Source organism: Chaetomium fimeti, assembly GCF_033439085.1.
Source record: "Chaetomium fimeti strain CBS 168.71 chromosome Unknown B0H64scaffold_6, whole genome shotgun sequence".
NCBI classification, from domain to species: domain Eukaryota; kingdom Fungi; phylum Ascomycota; class Sordariomycetes; order Sordariales; family Chaetomiaceae; genus Chaetomium; species Chaetomium fimeti.
In genome coordinates, this window is record NW_026944334.1 from 581811 (window position 1) to 597242 (window position 15432).

Below are 15432 nucleotides of genomic sequence, written 5' to 3' on the forward strand. Positions count from 1 at the left end.
ATTAGGCACGTCTTGGTGGAAAGGGACACCCATCTCAGCGAAGGTCGTGGCAGGACGAAGTGGCGAGAAGGGGGTGGCAGATTTGGAGGAGTCGTCTTTGCCAGCTTCCCTCCCAGCTTGGTAAGGCTGAGCAGGTTGGTCAGACATTTTCGTCGATGTTCCTTTCCTGTGCTGCTTGTTAGAAGATGACTGAGTAGCGGTAGATCAACGAAGTAATCCTGGGTCATTGACAAATTCACAATTCTCGGCCGTTTATATATAGTGGAGAGGGCCCATGTACCCAGAACGTCCTCCTTTGTTGTTTCAATAAGTGTTGTGTTGCTCTGTGACTCAAATCATAAATTGTTGGAACCACCTGTCCACGGGACAAGCCCCCCACAGATGTAGAATGGGTACGATCGACATGGCTCCAAGGGGCGTATTGTGTGTAATTAAGTTCTTTGTCGGGATTTGGAGGCTCACCAGGGACATATCATTGTGCGGGGGACAAAGCAGCGAGGGCGTATACTCGACAAGAGTCCCGTAGAACAACAGTGTCGTTGTGTTACTCCTCATCCGTTAATACGAGCCGTGCCCTTGCTTTAGACTACCGCAACTTGATATGATGCCTGACTGAATCCACAGCCGGTGAGTAGTTGACCGCCCTGCAGCTGGCTCAACGGGAGTGTCTTCGGCCATCTAATCCCACGGTAGACAAGTCGAACCCTACCCCAAGCCTCTTCGACCCATTAGTGCTCGCGTCTGTCCCAAACACCAATCCTGTATACAAAACGGTTCATTTAACGACCACAATGTTCCCAAAAAGACCTTTTCACCGCCGTCAGAAGCGAGGATATTACCACGTCCGGAACATCTCTCCCGTCGACCACCAAAGGCCAGGTAGGTCATCTCCACCCTATACTTTTCGGAAGTATACTAAAAGCGCAAGTAGATGAACCGTCCAAGTAGTAGCGAGGATTTTGTGTTCCGAGATTATGCCAGTAAGTTGGCGCTCTCTGAAGGTGTTGCTCGACGCTTGGTTCTTCTGGTGCAGTGTAGGTACATCAGTTGAGTGGTTCAGGGCTGGCCGACCTCACGCCCCCCTCCCCTTCTAGTATCGTGGGTGCATCGTTTGCCATCCACACGTGTTCAAGGCACTCCCGGGCAGAAAACCGCTTCTCCATGTCCACAACGATCATGCTGTCAATCAAGTCCAACGCTGAATCAGGGATGGGGTCCCAGTAAGGGGACGGATAGTCGAACATCCCCGCCCGAATCTGATCGGCCAGGTCGTAGGGGAAGTCCTCTCTTTTGAGTTCATCCGAGAAAGGTGGAAACCCACAAAGGCAGATGTACAGCACAACACCACAGGACCATATGTCTGTCGGGGTTCCGGATTTCCGTTGGAGATGAGACTTGCAGATAATCTCCGGGGCCACATCTAGAGTCAACATTAGCAGATGCGGACATCAATCAGGTAGTCGGGCTTGCAACAAAAGAAAAAGCACCACGGCCAGACGTACAACTCGGCGTTCCGCACAGCGTCGCGTTATAATGCCAGAGGCCTGAATCGTCAGGAATTTGCTTGGCTAGCCCGAAGTCGGCTAGCTTTATTGATAAACTCTCCTCGTCAGTCAGGAGTATATTCTCTGGCTTGATGTCCCTGTGTATTAAGCCGCGGTCGTGCTATGGACCAGTTAGCTGTTGTATGGCGATATAAGCAAAGCTCTGCAACTTACTAGAAACTCCAGTGCCGACAACAACTGCACGAAGATTGTGCGGGTCTGCTGCTCCGATAGCTTCTGGCGGCGTGAGATCAAATGGAACAGCTCTCCTGCACTGGCCAGCTCTGTGACGAGGAGTATTCTCCGATCGTTATAATCAGCAAAAAGATGCATGATCTGTATAATGGCAGGATGTGACCCTCCTCGGAGCTTCGATAGGACTGTAACCTCCCTTCGCACAGACGCCAGCTTCTCGGCTGAGCCCTCCCACTTGTCGACGTCGTGAAAGACTTTGGCAGCGGCTGCCACGCCTGTTACTCGGTTGATACACGAGCGCACTGTTGCAAAGTGACCGGATCCAAGCAAATTCCCTAATTCATACATGGTCGTGAAACCAACACTGTACTCCAGTCCTTCTAATAAACCCATGAAGTCTCCCTCGTCGATTTCGGGACGCGCGGGTTGCCCTGGTATAGGTACCCGTGTTGCAATTGCATCTGGAGGCTCTGCTTCCTCTTGGATCCTTGTCAAGCCTGCGGCTACTCTGGATGATTGGCGCTGTAGTGGCCTCGCGGCGATAGCGCCATAGTCAGCTGTGAGGCGTCGTACGAGGTCGCGCATGCCTTTGCGTGAAGCGGTTACGGAAGCACGGCGTCCAGTGGGATTCCGCGGAAGGGAGACCCCCTGATTCGTAAGAAAGCTCGCGATAGGTTCCTGACCGTTGCGCAATGCAAGCGTTAATGCGGTTTCACCCCACACGGTCTCAGTCGCAGTGTCTGCCCCTGCCAAAACCAGCATCTCGACAGCCTCCACATTGTTGGAGGAAACAGCGCTCATGAGCGACGTCCAGTCGGGTGATCGGGCGTTGACATCTGCGCCCACATCTATCAAGGTCCTGAGAGCATCGACGGCTCCCTTCCCCGCGGCTTTCTGTAAGGCAGTCTCCTCCATGTAATCGCGAGCCTCTAAGTCAGCCCCCTGTTCAACAAGGGCTCTAACGTTGTCGGCAATGCCACATACGGCGGCACGGATGAGGGCTGTCACGCGGTCAGTTCCACGGGATTCGACGTGGAGGCCCACATCAGTTATGAGCCTCTTGAGAACTTGCGGCATGCTGAAACCTGCGGCAACGACAAGGGGTGGAACGTTCCTCGGATATTCCTGACTCCAACGCAAATAACGGATGCGCGGTAGGTATTGAACCTGGCAGGCGACTTCTAGCGAACCCTTGTTGAAGAGAAACCGATCTATTCTGGCCCGCATGGCCTCAAGATCGTCGTCAGACAGTTTACCAATGTCCTCGCCCCAGTAGGTTGAAGCGTAGTCCAGGAAGGGGTACTGTTCGAGCCGCCGAGCCATGGTCTTATCTGTCGAGCAGGGACCGTCGGAAAGGTTTGGCAGAGTAAGATAGGCAAGGCTAATACTTGCCAAGTCTCGCCGAGCTGCGTAGAGGTTTTGGGTGTGGGACCTCTCGAAATATTCCTGCGCAGTATAGTGGACTACTCGCACCGTCTGCGATTCTCCGTCCACTTTGATGAGGCCGCCGCAGGTGCTGGTGAGTATCTCCCCGTCGGGCAAGTCGTCGTCTTCAAGAGGCGTATCATCAGGAAGCTCCCGAGTGGCATACGCATGGCGCAGTTCAAGCACCGTCAGGGGTCGCTTGACGCAGATGACCCAAAACAGGACCGATTCAGCGACCTCAACAAGGTCTGGAGCTTGGTTGTAGATTCGTTCGACCGCTTCGGAATATGTAGCGTCGAGGGTCGTCGGCAATGTTTTGAGAGCGACGCGGATGGCCTTACGGTTGATCTTCTTGGAGAGAGATTCAAGGTGAAGCTTTGCCAATAGAAACCTGGCAGACGTGTAGGTAGTCAGCAAAAGTCCGAGGTCTTCGAAGAATGGAGCGGGCAACACGTACATTCCATGAAATTCCCCAACGATGGCGTCGATTATTTCGTCTTTCAAGCTCGAGTCAGCCCGGACGTGCCGTGCAAGGCCCGGCTGCTGCTGTATTTGCGAGTCTAAGTAGATCCGGATGTCTTCACTCTGGGCGGATATCTCGATCCTCTGAGCCCCATCAAAGTACCTTTCAAACACAGTTGAGAACCGGGAGGTGCAAAGGAGCTGAACGGATGGGCCCAAGGACCGAACGGCAGCTATGAAACGGAGGGCGTCATCGTCGGACTCAGCACATTCGTCTAGCGCATCGACGACAACGCGAAAGACGGAGAAGCTGGCAGTTAAAATCCGCAGGATGTCAGTAACCTGAGCGAGGGTCGGCCGGGTGCCGTGTTTCTTGTGTAGCTGATAAAGTGACTGTATTTCCACCGGTACAGTCGTAGTGGTGATGTGTTGGAGGACTTGCTGTAGTAGACTCGAGAGCAACGCTACGGCAGTTTGCTCTTGTCTCTTAGTGTAGTTGCAATACACATAGGTGCAAATGGTATCGTGAAAGCCGTGCTCCCGCTCCAAGTTGTCGATGATCAAGGACCTTGAAGAACAAAGTCACGGTTAGCGTGCTTGAGGGCAAAGAAAATAGGACTGGCATAAACGCTCGAGATACCCACGCTAATATCGTCTTGCCAGCTCCGGCTGCGGGTAGATCATCATCAGCATGCGCAAGGAAAGTAAGCTCGGTAAGCTCTTCGGGTTTACCCACGAATTCCTGGGCACCAAAGCACGTCGCCAGCTGTCCCATCGACCCATGCTTTGAAGGTGGGATGGCTGAGAAACCAAGTCCCAGTCCCGGGCTGTGCGTTTTCGAGCACGTCGAGGTGTCTCGGGCGGTAGGCCAGGGTGCTGACCCAAAGGATGACTTTTTGGCTCTCATTGTCTAGGGATCTTGATCTAGCGTTCTCTACCTCTCGTTGAATGTTGTCGAGTTTGAGATGAGAAAGTTTTGTGAGCTCGCTCAGGAACCGTCAGTACCGGGCGAAGTATGGTGACCAAGTTGGTTGGTGCTCTTACACGAGGTCGTTCTGCATGACCAAGGTGAAGTGACTCTTGAGTCGTTCCAGCGTAGAGACGAGCTCAGCAACGTCTTTCTTATCAAATGGCCAAGTGAAAGACTGGGCAAGCCGACTGAGGCGGTTCTGGGGCGCTAGTTTGCTGATGATGTCTTCCAACACCTGCCTGAACAATTCGAGCGGGCCATCTCCTCCTTCAAGCGAAGCGATTGAATGGGGTTTCAACGTCTCTGCGTCGCTGTCTTCGGAATATTGCGAGTCTTCCAGCCTGTCTTTGAGCATCTCAAGCAGGCAGGTGGTGCTGCGGAGTTCATCTCGGAGGCGAAGGCGATCTGACGATGCCTGTTTGACCTCTTTGATGTACTTGGTCGCTGCCGAAGCGAGTTTGAGTACCGCTATTACGTTTGCAATGGTACTCAGGGGGTCCGCCATGGCGCCGTTCGCCTACCACTTTAGAGCACCTCGGTTGGTACTGTTGGGGTCCGGTTTCTGCTTCTCGGCATGGAAACGGGGGAAACTGAGGAGGGGAGGGGCTGGCACTGGCAGCTTTGTGCGCAGTCGGCGTCTTGGCAGCAGGCCGCTGCGCAAATCACGCCCTCGACCCCCCACCAGTCTCGCTGGAATTCCGGCCACGAACCCCCGTAAACGTCAACATGTTGCGAGAGATTTTGAGAAGATTGACGTGGAAAAAAAGGAGGCGTGGGAGCGGGGTTGTTTGGATTTGCGATAGTCTAGCGGATTGCGTGGAAATACCCGAGACCCGATCGGGAGCCTGGAAAACGGGCCGAGTAGGTCGTAGACACCTATCTGTATACGAATATTATGCTGTGTACACCTACCTAGGTACTAAGGGCGGGAGGTATCAAGTAGGTAGGTACCTATGTACGTACAACGGCGGAGAGACAATGGAATTTCTCGACTAGAGTGGTCTTCTAGTCGGAATAATTACCGAGGTACTTCGATATCTATTACGCAACGAAAGAAGTAGTCGGACTCTTGTCAGAGTGGTATTTGTATCAAATGCTTAATGTTGTTTGTGGTCCGAAAGATAAAAGTGGGAATGGTCATTAGAAGACGGAAGAACAGGTAGGTACCAGGTAATTACCTACATCTTAGTGGCAGTTCTCACCCTTTTGATGGCCATTTTGCCCCTCTTGCCTAAAATGGTGCAGTGGGTGACGTGAATTCCCCGCCGAGCGACACAAGTTTGCAACTGCCGAGCTTTGAGAAGAACCAGTCGGGAGGGCACCATGTCATCACTGCTAAGGGGATACATGTAGGTTAGCCTCCACTGGCCTTCCACTCGTTAAGATCCTAACTTCCCAACCCAAAACCCTCATCGCCCAACCACCAACACACACATCCAAAAACCCCACTCATCCAACCCTCCAAATCCACCATCCACCATGCCCCCCCCACCGCGCTGGCCACCCCCCTACAAAGCCGCCATCTCCTTCACCATGGACAACCTCGGCGAAGCGCAAGACATGCTCAAGGGCACCTGGGCAGGCCCCGTCGGCACGCACCCCGCCGTGACCGACCAGCTGCCGCGCATGCTGGCGCTGCTGGACGAGCACCGCGTGCGCGCCACCTACTTCGCCGAGGCCTGGAGCCTGGGCGTGTACCCGGACGCCGTGCAGGCCCTGGCCCGCGCGGGCCACGAGGTCGCGTGGCATGGGTTTCAGCATGAGGTCTGGGGTGGGCTGGGTGAGGAGCAGGAAAGGGAGAGCTTTGAGAGGAGTTGGGAGGCGGCGGAGGCGCAGGGGGTGCGGTATGTGGGGTTTAGGCCGCCTGGGGGTGTGGTGAATGAACGGAGTTGGGGGTTGTTGAGGGAGCGGGGGGTGGAGTATGTTTCGCCGTTGGGAGAGTTTGGGATGGGAAGGGAAGGGGTGGTGGTGTTGCCGTTTGAGTGGAGGGCGGTGGATGCGTTTTGGTATATGGAGAAGTTTGGTGGGATTCGGAAAGAGTATGGGGAGAGGGAGATATTGCTGAGTCCTGGAGAGTTTAAAGGGTGGTTGATGCGCGAGATTGATGAGACTGTCAAGACGGGTGGTTTCATGTCCATATTGTTCCATCCGTTCCTGCAGACAAGTGAAGAGAAGTTTGAGGTGATGAAGGCGGTCTTGAAGAGGATCAGTGAGGATGGGGAAATATGGGTTGCGCCGTGCAAGGAGGTTGCAGAGTGGGTGAAGGGACACCCCGAAGGTTTTTAGGCCAAATATACAATGTGAAGACAAGTAATGGATTGTATCTCAGAACACGGGGCTTTGACAGACCGAGGTATTCTCTAGATCATTTTATGCTGTTGGGAACGAATAACATCACGTATCTTAGGGGGCCATAACCCGCAGTCAACGAAGGCCGCTAATTATGACAAGTCGTGGTCATTATTGGTGACCAAACCCGAGACGTACGGTACTTGCAACACATTCCGCTGCTTTATCATATGCTATTCCAACTGTTCACGTTAACATGATGCCGTTCAGGCTCAGTTTGTCTGAGACTAGCAACCACAAGTGGGAGAATTCAGCAAAGTAAATATTGGACGGGATTTGAGGAATAATCATGATCTAATTCATTTTCTTTTATAGCTAACTGAACTCGTCTTGTTCCGATACGATATGGGAAACCACTGTATTACTAGTGTCTTCAAAATCATATTTTCCCTACTTTTAGTTGTATTTACACCTAGGTCACAGGTACCCAGCATGGAATAATAGGTGTTGCTTTCCAACCCGCGTCGATATAAATCGAGGTCGACTCAGTACACGGTTGTTGACTCTAGAAACAACAAGAAGTAAGGTAATGGGGATAGTGGCATCTCCTTTGACAAGCTTGTACGGGCGGTGATTGTCTCGCGCTCAAATTCGTTGCGGAATAAGTGGGATGGGAGTTGTGAGCTCGAGGCGGCGAAAGGTCGTGGCAAGAAGAGCTGCACTGCCCCGAGCGTGTCAATGCGGTTAGTTCGAAGCATCTCGGCGCTGGCTTGCCAAGCACCGTCACTTCCCAAGGTCAACCCGACGCCGGAATACCCGGTCTTCACCGCTTTGCGCTTAGAAAATGGTAGTCGGGCCATCGAGGAGGGTGAGATTGACTTGGGATGTTTCCGCCGGACTCGACGGGTGTTCCTTCACCAGAAATCGGTTACAGCTCGTCTGTTCACGGTGAAGTTGAACAGCGGTGCAGGCATGGAGGTAGTGGCGGAGCTCAGTGAGGGTGGACCCACTGGCGTGGCCTGCCCCTCCCCCTCGCCTGCCAAGGTCCCCAAGCTCCCAATGGGCGTCCTCTGAGACAGCTCGGACTGACAGCAAACAAGAAGCAAGGCAAAGGGAGTGACATATAATAAGCTGCCGTATGCCCGGATTCATTAGATATTCTTACCTCTTCTCCATCGTTTTCACCATATTAGCCGTGTTAATTGGTATCTTCATTGGGCCCAGAACCTCCCTTCCCAGCTTCCGGACGACCCCATCAACACCGTCAACAACATCAACAATGGGTGGCGGACCTATTGGCGGCTACCGTTCGGTAGCCTACTTCGTCAATTGGGCCATCTACGCCCGTAAGCACCGTCCGCAGGACCTGCCCGTGGAGAACCTGACCCATGTGCTCTACGCCTTCGCCAACGTGCGGCCCGAGTCCGGCGAGGTATACATGACCGACTCGTGGGCCGACACCGACATCCACTGGGAGGGCGACAGCTGGAACGACACGGGCACCAACCTGTACGGCTGCATGAAGCAGCTCAACCTCCTGAAGCGCCGCAACCGCAACCTCAAGGTCCTGCTGTCCATCGGCGGGTGGACCTACAGTAGCAACTTCAAGCAGCCGGCCTCGACGCCACAGGGCAGACACACCTTTGCGGCGTCTGCCGTTGAGCTGGTTCGTTTCCCTCACCACACCCCATTCCAACCCCCCACGACGCTTTTGCTAACCAACCTTGCATTAACAGCTCTCCCGCCTGGGCTTCGACGGCCTCGACATCGACTGGGAGTACCCGCAAAACGGCGCCGAAGCCGCCGATTTCGTCTCACTGCTCGCCGAAGTACGCAGCGCGCTCGACCAGCACGCGCGAACGGTCGACAGCGCCAACCCGCCGCACTTCGAGCTGACGGTGGCGTGCCCGGCGGGGGCGCACAACTACAACAACCTAGACATGGCGGGGATGGACCGGTACCTGGACTTCTGGAACCTGATGGCGTACGACTACGCCGGGTCGTGGGACTCGGTGGCGGGCCACCAGGCGAACCTGTACCCGTGCGGGCACGACGCCGCGCGCACGCCCTTCTCGACCGAGGCCGCCGTGCAGGCCTACGTCTCGCGCGGGGTCGCGCCCGACCGCATCGTCATGGGCATGCCCCTGTACGGCCGCGCGTTCGAGGGCACCGACGGCCTGGGCCGGCCGTTCAACGGCGTCGGCGAGGGCACCTGGGAGAATGGCGTGCACGACTACAAGAAGCTGCCGCTGGAGGGCGCCGAGGTGCTGGCCGATTACGACGCCGGCGCGAGTTACTGCTATCACCACGGCCGCAGGGTGCTCGTGAGTTATGATAACGTGGAGATGGCGAGGGCGAAGGCCGATTACATTAGGCATCGCGGGTTGGGCGGTGGGATGTGGTGGGAGAGCAGCGCTGATAAGGAGGGGTCAGAGAGCTTGATTGGGAATGTGGTTGACGTGCTCGGGGGTCCCAATTCGCTCCAGTGGCGCCAGAACTGTATCACATACCCTCACACAAAGTACGACAACCTGAGGGACGGGTTCCCCAATAATTAGAATGGGACGGGAACTTGACTGGATAAGCTAGGTAGCTGCCTGCATGACCCAGTTACACAGCCTGAGATGATGACACCAGTGGTCGAGGTGGCCCGGTCTGTCATCGCACCCCCAAATTGCATTTTCCTTGCCGGTCCGAGTCCGCATATGCCCGACTCTAAGGTACATAAACGCCGATATCATGAAAGATCGTTGCCCGTTCCTGACTCCTTGCAATTCCGTTCCCGTCCCGAGTTGCCCAGTTCGCTTCAAGCCAGCCTTTTAAGCGCTCTTCTCGAAGACGTAGGTAAGGTGGCAGCGGCCGCAGTACTGGCGGTCCTGCATGGCGGCCATGAAGACACCGGCGCCGCACTAGATAATGTCAGCATGAACCCACATGTGGACGGGGGAAGAGCTAAACTCACCTCCTCGCTGGGGCACTCGCGACGAAGACGCTCGATCTTGCCATCGCTGTCGACCTTGTAGTACTTGAGCACAGCGAGCTTGGTCTTCTTGCGCTTGTGCTTGATCTTCTTCGGGGTGGTGTAGACCTTCTTCTTCCTCTTCTTGCCACCACCACGCAGGCGGAGCACAAGATGGAGGGTGCTCTCCTTCTGGATGTTGTAGTCCGAGAGGGTCCGGCCATCCTCGAGCTGCTTGCCGGCAAAGATCAGGCGCTGCTGGTCAGGGGGGATGCCCTCCTTGTCCTGGATCTTGGACTTGACATTGTCGATCGTGTCGCTCGACTCCACCTCAAGGGTGATAGTCTTGCCCGTGAGGGTCTTCACGAAGATCTGCATGGTTGCCTACTGAGAAGTGGTGAGGAAGTGTTAGACGCAAGGGAGATATTGGCTTCGAGGAAGCTGAGCCGGCGCGAGTTGGGGGCTGGGGTGAAGCCGACCGAAATCTGAGCTCGCCGACGTATCAAGTCGCGCGCGCCCGGATTTCAAAGTCGGCCGCCGCAAAGGCAGCGAGGACAAGATTGGGTATCATGATGCGTCGTAAATGACGAGGAAACAAGCGCCGGCTCGCAACATCGTACAGACGTACCTAGACACAATGTCTTCCTCAGCAGGCTGCAGATGTTGTGAAGTTGCGCTTGGGAAAAAGAGGGCAGGATTTTGAGCCACGGCGTTGGCGGAGTTGAACTTTTGGAGGGGCCCACTCTGGATGGTGCGGGTCAGCTGACTCTGTGCCTGCTCTTAGGGCTCGCTGGAAAAGTTGCCCTGGGCCGCACTTCCCCGGTGGTGATTGAGAGTGGGGAAACTTTCGACGTCGCAGTGGGTCCTTCACCAAGGGTTTTCCAGCACCAGTCGAATTTCTGAACTGCTTGCCTTTCTCCCACACAACCTCTTGAGAACCAGCACACTCAGGACACCGTCAAAATGGTCAAGAAGAGAAAGAACAACGGCCGCAACAAGAAGGGTGAGCATTGATGGTTGTCCCCTGTGTGTCTTGTCTCCCAGATGGACTGACTTGAGAATCTCGCAGGCCGCGGCCACGTCAAGCCCATCCGGTGCTCCAACTGCTCGCGATGCACCCCCAAGGACAAGGCCATCAAGCGGTTCACCATCCGCAACATGGTTGAGTCTGCGGCGATCCGTACGTATCTTCGAAATCGCGACGGCGACGATATCCCCCCACCTCTCGCCCAGTCGGCCGTGGTTCATTTCCGCTAACTAACTGCGACTAGGTGATATCTCGGACGCTTCGGTGTTCTCCGAGTACACGGTTCCCAAGATGTACCTCAAGCTGCAGTACTGCGTCTCTTGCGCGATTCACGGCAAGATTGTCCGGTACGTTTGTCCTGTTGGCGGGGACAACCGCGTCTGCCATCTCGGCGACGCGGGCGGCTGAGAAGAACCTTGGTCGAACCTCCGCCATTAGTTGCCCCGACCCCCGGTCCGCGAACACAACCCGCTGACAGAGACCTCACAGTGTCCGCTCCACCGAGGGCCGCCGCAACCGGGCTCCCCCCCCGCGCGTCCGCTACAACAAGGATGGCAAGAAGGTGGTTCCTACCCAGAACCCTAAGACGGCCTAAACGGGTTTTCGCTCTCTTGCTTTGGCGTTCTGAGTTGGCGGCATCTGGCTTCGGGCGTGGTTTTGATGATCCAAAAGTAACGAGGTCATGATTCGGCTTTGCATGACAAGCCTGGCGACCGCTGGAACCGAATGGGGTTTCCTTCAGCCCAATCAATGGGCTTCATAGCGCCATAGTCACCAACCAATTCAGAGCACTTGTGTGGAAATACGGGGGCTCCAACCCCGAGTGAATGTCCGATTCTGCGTCTGTCGCCAAGGTGGACAATCCGGTGCACATGAGTGCCATTTGCTGTCGTCGATGCCAAGACACACCCGCATACTTTTCTCACAACAGATGTCTTGCGGCCAGGCACATTCCCTTTCGAGTTGTCTGGTTCTGCGTTCTGGTCCGAATCGGAGCCAAAAGTGCCACACAAATGCCCGTCCCCACGTGGCAACTCCCGACAGCTACCGTGGTGGCTGGTGCGGCTGGTGAGGCTCGTGAGGGTGGGTGGTCGCACAAGCACACTCTCTGCGGTCCCAGCAGCCGGAGCCCGAGACACAAACCCCACCCCCTTCCAGCTCTGTTGATGCCAAAGAAGACACTAAACGGGCTACACGCGATGCCGAATCTCGCAAATTAAGGTGTTCACAAGGGGGGCATGGTCGGAAATTGAACCGGGCAGCTTGGTCGCGTTTTTCACGCCTTTCTGCGTGCGCATGGCACACCCAAATCATGAGATAAAACTTTATTCAGTTCTGCACTCCCTCCCTCCATCATAGCCAAAAACAACGCACTCCATTCTCCGCGAAAGGTTACATTTGCTCGGATACAGAGGACTCTCGGCTGCCGTTGGCGACAATGCGGCACCGGAGAAATGCCGACCATCATGGGTCGAGGAGGTTGGAGGGACGCGCCATGCAAGGTCACATATTGAGCGACCTGCATGCTCGCCTCGCCCACCGCCAATCGGCAAGTTTGGCACAAAATGCATTGGAATCTCATCCCGGGGGATCTGACCTCCCGAGTGCGAACCTTGTCCCGGTTTCCAACTTCGAACCACCGGCTCACCGGTTCACCGGTTGCTCCTGAACTCAGCCTTCAATTCACGGGTCTCAGGTCCGAGCGGGGTGGCTTTCTCGGCCCGTTGCAGTTCCTTTGTGGAGGCTGCCGAGTCCAGTCTCTCGTTCTCAGCCGCAGGGGAAGAGGAGCGACAGCCAAGAACACATGGGAGATGACACGAACCTCCCTGACCCCATGAGCTCGAAGCTTGACAAACTCAAATCGCACACCCCGCATCGAGCGGGTCTCGTACATACTTGTACACTCACGTTACGAATACAGATTAGTCTGCTTCCATCCATCGCATGGACCCTCAGGTGCCAGGTTCCGCCACGGGTACATGATCCCCCTGGTTTGCCTGCTGCTCACTGGCGGCTTCGGATGCGACTTACCGAGAGACTCTTTCTCGGCTTCAAAAACACTAGCTTTTGTCGGGGGAAAATACAACTTATGATCATGGTGTTTTGGGGCACCAGTGCAACTCGATTCTCCCTCGTTGGCGAACTCTTTTGCCTGTCAAGCGGTGACTTGGTGAATATCGAGCCAGGGTCCCCGTTAAGGGCAGGGGTAGAGAGAAACAGAAGACCAACAGAAGGTCGCGAGAGTCGTTCCTTTGCCCCCATGCTCCCATGCCCTTTCCACGTTCCATCCCGCTTGCGCCAAGCAGTGTTGGGACTTTCCTCGCCCGGGGATGCACATCGGCCGTCCCGCTAGCCAATGCCGGGGCGCCGACGAAGTGGGGAGTCAATAAACTCACTGCCGTCTGAGCTTGAGAGACTGTCCCTGTTCAGGATGCCCAGACCGGGCCGGCGGGACTCAACTACCCCAGGCTCCCGCCTGTTCCCACGCGATTTGCTCTCTCCACAGGTCGGCGGTCACTTCGCGACTGTGTACAAAGCCGGTGACCACCGCTTCGACGGATCCCTCCACCTACCGTTCTCTTCGTCGCCGCCGATATGAGTTCTGACGGATCCTTCATCCCCGCGGCCCCTCCGCCCCCGAACGTGGAGCCGAATTTTGAGCACCCAGAGTCGAGCAGTCATCAGTTAATCATCGTATCCGTGGTATTCCCTGTATTATCATTCTTCTTCTTGATCCCACGGCTATACTCGGCGACGTTTATTATTCGAAAATGGCATCCGGATGACTGTAAGACCCGCCCCGACCGATGAGTGGCCGGAATTATTGAGGTTGCTAACTCCTAGCGATAGACTTGATTTGCATTGCCTCTGTACGCTCGACCTACCCCATGTTTAGACGAAGTTGGTAACTAACCGTGGCTTGCTGCTTATTAGGCTTCTGCTTTGGCAAATGCCATTCTCTGCATCATCCGTAAGGCTCAACCTGCGAGAAAGCCCTTTTTCCCAGTCAGGGGTTGCTGACCATCCCCCGCAGAGTCCACCATGGGCATGGGCAAGCACATCTGGGAGCTGGACTACGTCACATTTAGCGAAACAATGAAGGTGAGGAGGATCCCCATGACCATAAGCTACCCAGTTCTCACACACAAGTCAGATCATGATGCTGGGCGGCGCCTTCACCTACAGCTTCACCACCATGTTCATCAAGCTGTCCATCTTGAGCTTCTTCCTGCGCTTCTCAATGGACAGAGCCTTTCGCTTGGCCGTTTACGTCGTCATGTTTATCTCGGTGGGCTACAGCGTACCGCAGATATTTCTCTTTCTCTACGTCTGCACGCCCATCGGATCGTACTGGGACTGGAGCATCCCCGGAACATGCATCAATCAACAAGCCATCTTCGACGCGGGCAACATCTTGAACATGGTAACCGACTTTATGATCCTGCTGTTGCCCATCTGGCTGCTTCGCCCAATGCGCGCCCCGTTGATCAAAAAGCTCGGTGTCTTGCTGATTCTCATGGCTGGAGGCTTGTACGTGATCCGCGCCCCGTTATCCCCCACCCTGCACATCTAATGCGGTATCTAGCGTCTGCGGCGTGAGCTTGATGCGCATGGTCACGGCCATGACGGGCGCCAACAACCCGGACATCACCTGGCACTATCCGATCAACCTGATCTGGTGGTATGTTCCCTCCTCCCCCCATCCTCATCGTTCATCCCCCGAACTTCTCCCCTTCCACATCTCCGCTTTCATACCCCTGAACCCCGCACCACAACCCAACCAAAACTAACAAACCCCCCCCCCTCTCAACCAGCCTCGTCGAAGAATACGTCGGCATCATCTGCGCCTGCCTGCCCTGCCTGAAAGCCTTCTCCAAGCGCTTCTACCCCAACCTCTTCCTGTTCGCGCCCGACCTCGACAAGCGCGTCGCCGCCTCCTTCCCCTTCTCCTCCTCGTTCCACGCCGAGACCCTCGCCGACGACAGCGACGGCAACAGCGGCAGCAGGGCGACCCGCGACGGGGGGAGGAAGGCCTGGTGGTCGCTGCGGAGGGCTGGGCTGGGGACTTCGTCGGCGGTGAGTCGGGAGGAGGATACAGGTACACGCGGGGGTGGGAAGGGGGAGGTGGATGCGGACGGGAGTGGTGGGGAGGATGTGGAGGCGGCGAGGGGGGTGGCGGATGAGAAGGCTGTTGGGGGGGTGGCGGCGGTGGTGGAGAGGGGGGGTTGAGTGCTATGAGGGGGAAGGGGGTGATGGGAGAAAGAGTTGAAGGGGGGATGGCTTTTGTGGTGGTTTTGGATACTTGGGTTCCTCGGCATGGTTGGTATTAAAGCGTTGGCGCGACAGGGAACGAACGGTACATGGCAAGGATGGGTTTGGGTTGATTATGGGATATTCTGGGAGGAACACTGTCTCTAATTATACATAAAGTACAGAGATTTACTCTTCTGGCCGCCGAATTCGGTTAGCCGGTCAAGCAGTGCCGCCATTCTCGGGTGTCTCGACAGTGCAGCGGAACGGGTTGTTCCATTCCCACAAACCGGCGCAACTTTGGCCCGCG

The 15432-nt window shown here is 55.6% G+C and overlaps 7 protein-coding genes across 7 annotated transcripts; 5 read left to right on the forward strand and 2 right to left on the reverse strand.

The window, feature by feature from the left end:
* Positions 1 to 799: 799 nt before the first annotated feature.
* B0H64DRAFT_204172 (uncharacterized protein) lies at positions 800 to 5211 on the reverse strand. The gene is made up of 7 exons (XM_062799311.1): positions 4671 to 5211; positions 4363 to 4613; positions 4271 to 4295; positions 3622 to 4194; positions 1719 to 3555; positions 1503 to 1665; positions 800 to 1420 (listed from the first exon to the last, which is right to left on the reverse strand). Exons 1-7 carry the CDS (start codon positions 5099 to 5101, stop codon positions 1044 to 1046), a joined length of 3657 nt encoding a protein of 1218 aa, XP_062656505.1. The 5' UTR covers positions 5102 to 5211; the 3' UTR covers positions 800 to 1043.
* Positions 5212 to 5807: 596 nt separating this feature from the next.
* On the forward strand, positions 5808 to 7016 carry B0H64DRAFT_403264 (uncharacterized protein). Its single transcript, XM_062804292.1, has one exon. It carries the CDS (start codon positions 6076 to 6078, stop codon positions 6880 to 6882), a length of 807 nt encoding a protein of 268 aa, XP_062656506.1. The 5' UTR covers positions 5808 to 6075; the 3' UTR covers positions 6883 to 7016.
* A 960-nt stretch (positions 7017 to 7976) lies between these two features.
* B0H64DRAFT_363284 (endochitinase) lies at positions 7977 to 9443 on the forward strand (the record flags this gene model as incomplete). The annotated part of the gene is made up of 2 exons (XM_062801795.1): positions 7977 to 8551; positions 8622 to 9443. Exons 1-2 carry the CDS (start codon positions 8024 to 8026, stop codon positions 9441 to 9443), a joined length of 1350 nt encoding a protein of 449 aa, XP_062656507.1. The 5' UTR covers positions 7977 to 8023.
* B0H64DRAFT_403270 (ubiquitin-domain-containing protein) lies at positions 9427 to 10683 on the reverse strand. The gene is made up of 3 exons (XM_062804293.1): positions 10473 to 10683; positions 9848 to 10228; positions 9427 to 9794 (listed from the first exon to the last, which is right to left on the reverse strand). Exons 2-3 carry the CDS (start codon positions 10220 to 10222, stop codon positions 9705 to 9707), a joined length of 465 nt encoding a protein of 154 aa, XP_062656508.1. The 5' UTR covers positions 10223 to 10228; positions 10473 to 10683; the 3' UTR covers positions 9427 to 9704.
* On the forward strand, positions 10684 to 11674 carry B0H64DRAFT_403271 (40S ribosomal protein S26). The gene is made up of 4 exons (XM_062804294.1): positions 10684 to 10847; positions 10914 to 11024; positions 11116 to 11218; positions 11361 to 11674. The coding sequence occupies exons 1-4, from the start codon at positions 10808 to 10810 to the stop codon at positions 11464 to 11466; spliced, it is 360 nt and encodes a 119-aa protein (XP_062656509.1). The 5' UTR covers positions 10684 to 10807; the 3' UTR covers positions 11467 to 11674.
* A 1590-nt stretch (positions 11675 to 13264) lies between these two features.
* On the forward strand, positions 13265 to 14162 carry B0H64DRAFT_403278 (uncharacterized protein). The gene is made up of 4 exons (XM_062804295.1): positions 13265 to 13659; positions 13722 to 13842; positions 13906 to 13973; positions 14026 to 14162. Exons 1-2 carry the CDS (start codon positions 13467 to 13469, stop codon positions 13778 to 13780), a joined length of 252 nt encoding a protein of 83 aa, XP_062656510.1. The 5' UTR covers positions 13265 to 13466; the 3' UTR covers positions 13781 to 13842; positions 13906 to 13973; positions 14026 to 14162.
* On the forward strand, positions 13914 to 15101 carry B0H64DRAFT_327411 (uncharacterized protein; the record flags this gene model as incomplete). Its single annotated transcript, XM_062800778.1, has 4 exons — positions 13914 to 13973; positions 14026 to 14402; positions 14458 to 14553; positions 14687 to 15101. 4 exons carry the CDS (start codon positions 13914 to 13916, stop codon positions 15099 to 15101), a joined length of 948 nt encoding a protein of 315 aa, XP_062656511.1.
* Between the last annotated feature and the right edge of the window lie 331 nt (positions 15102 to 15432).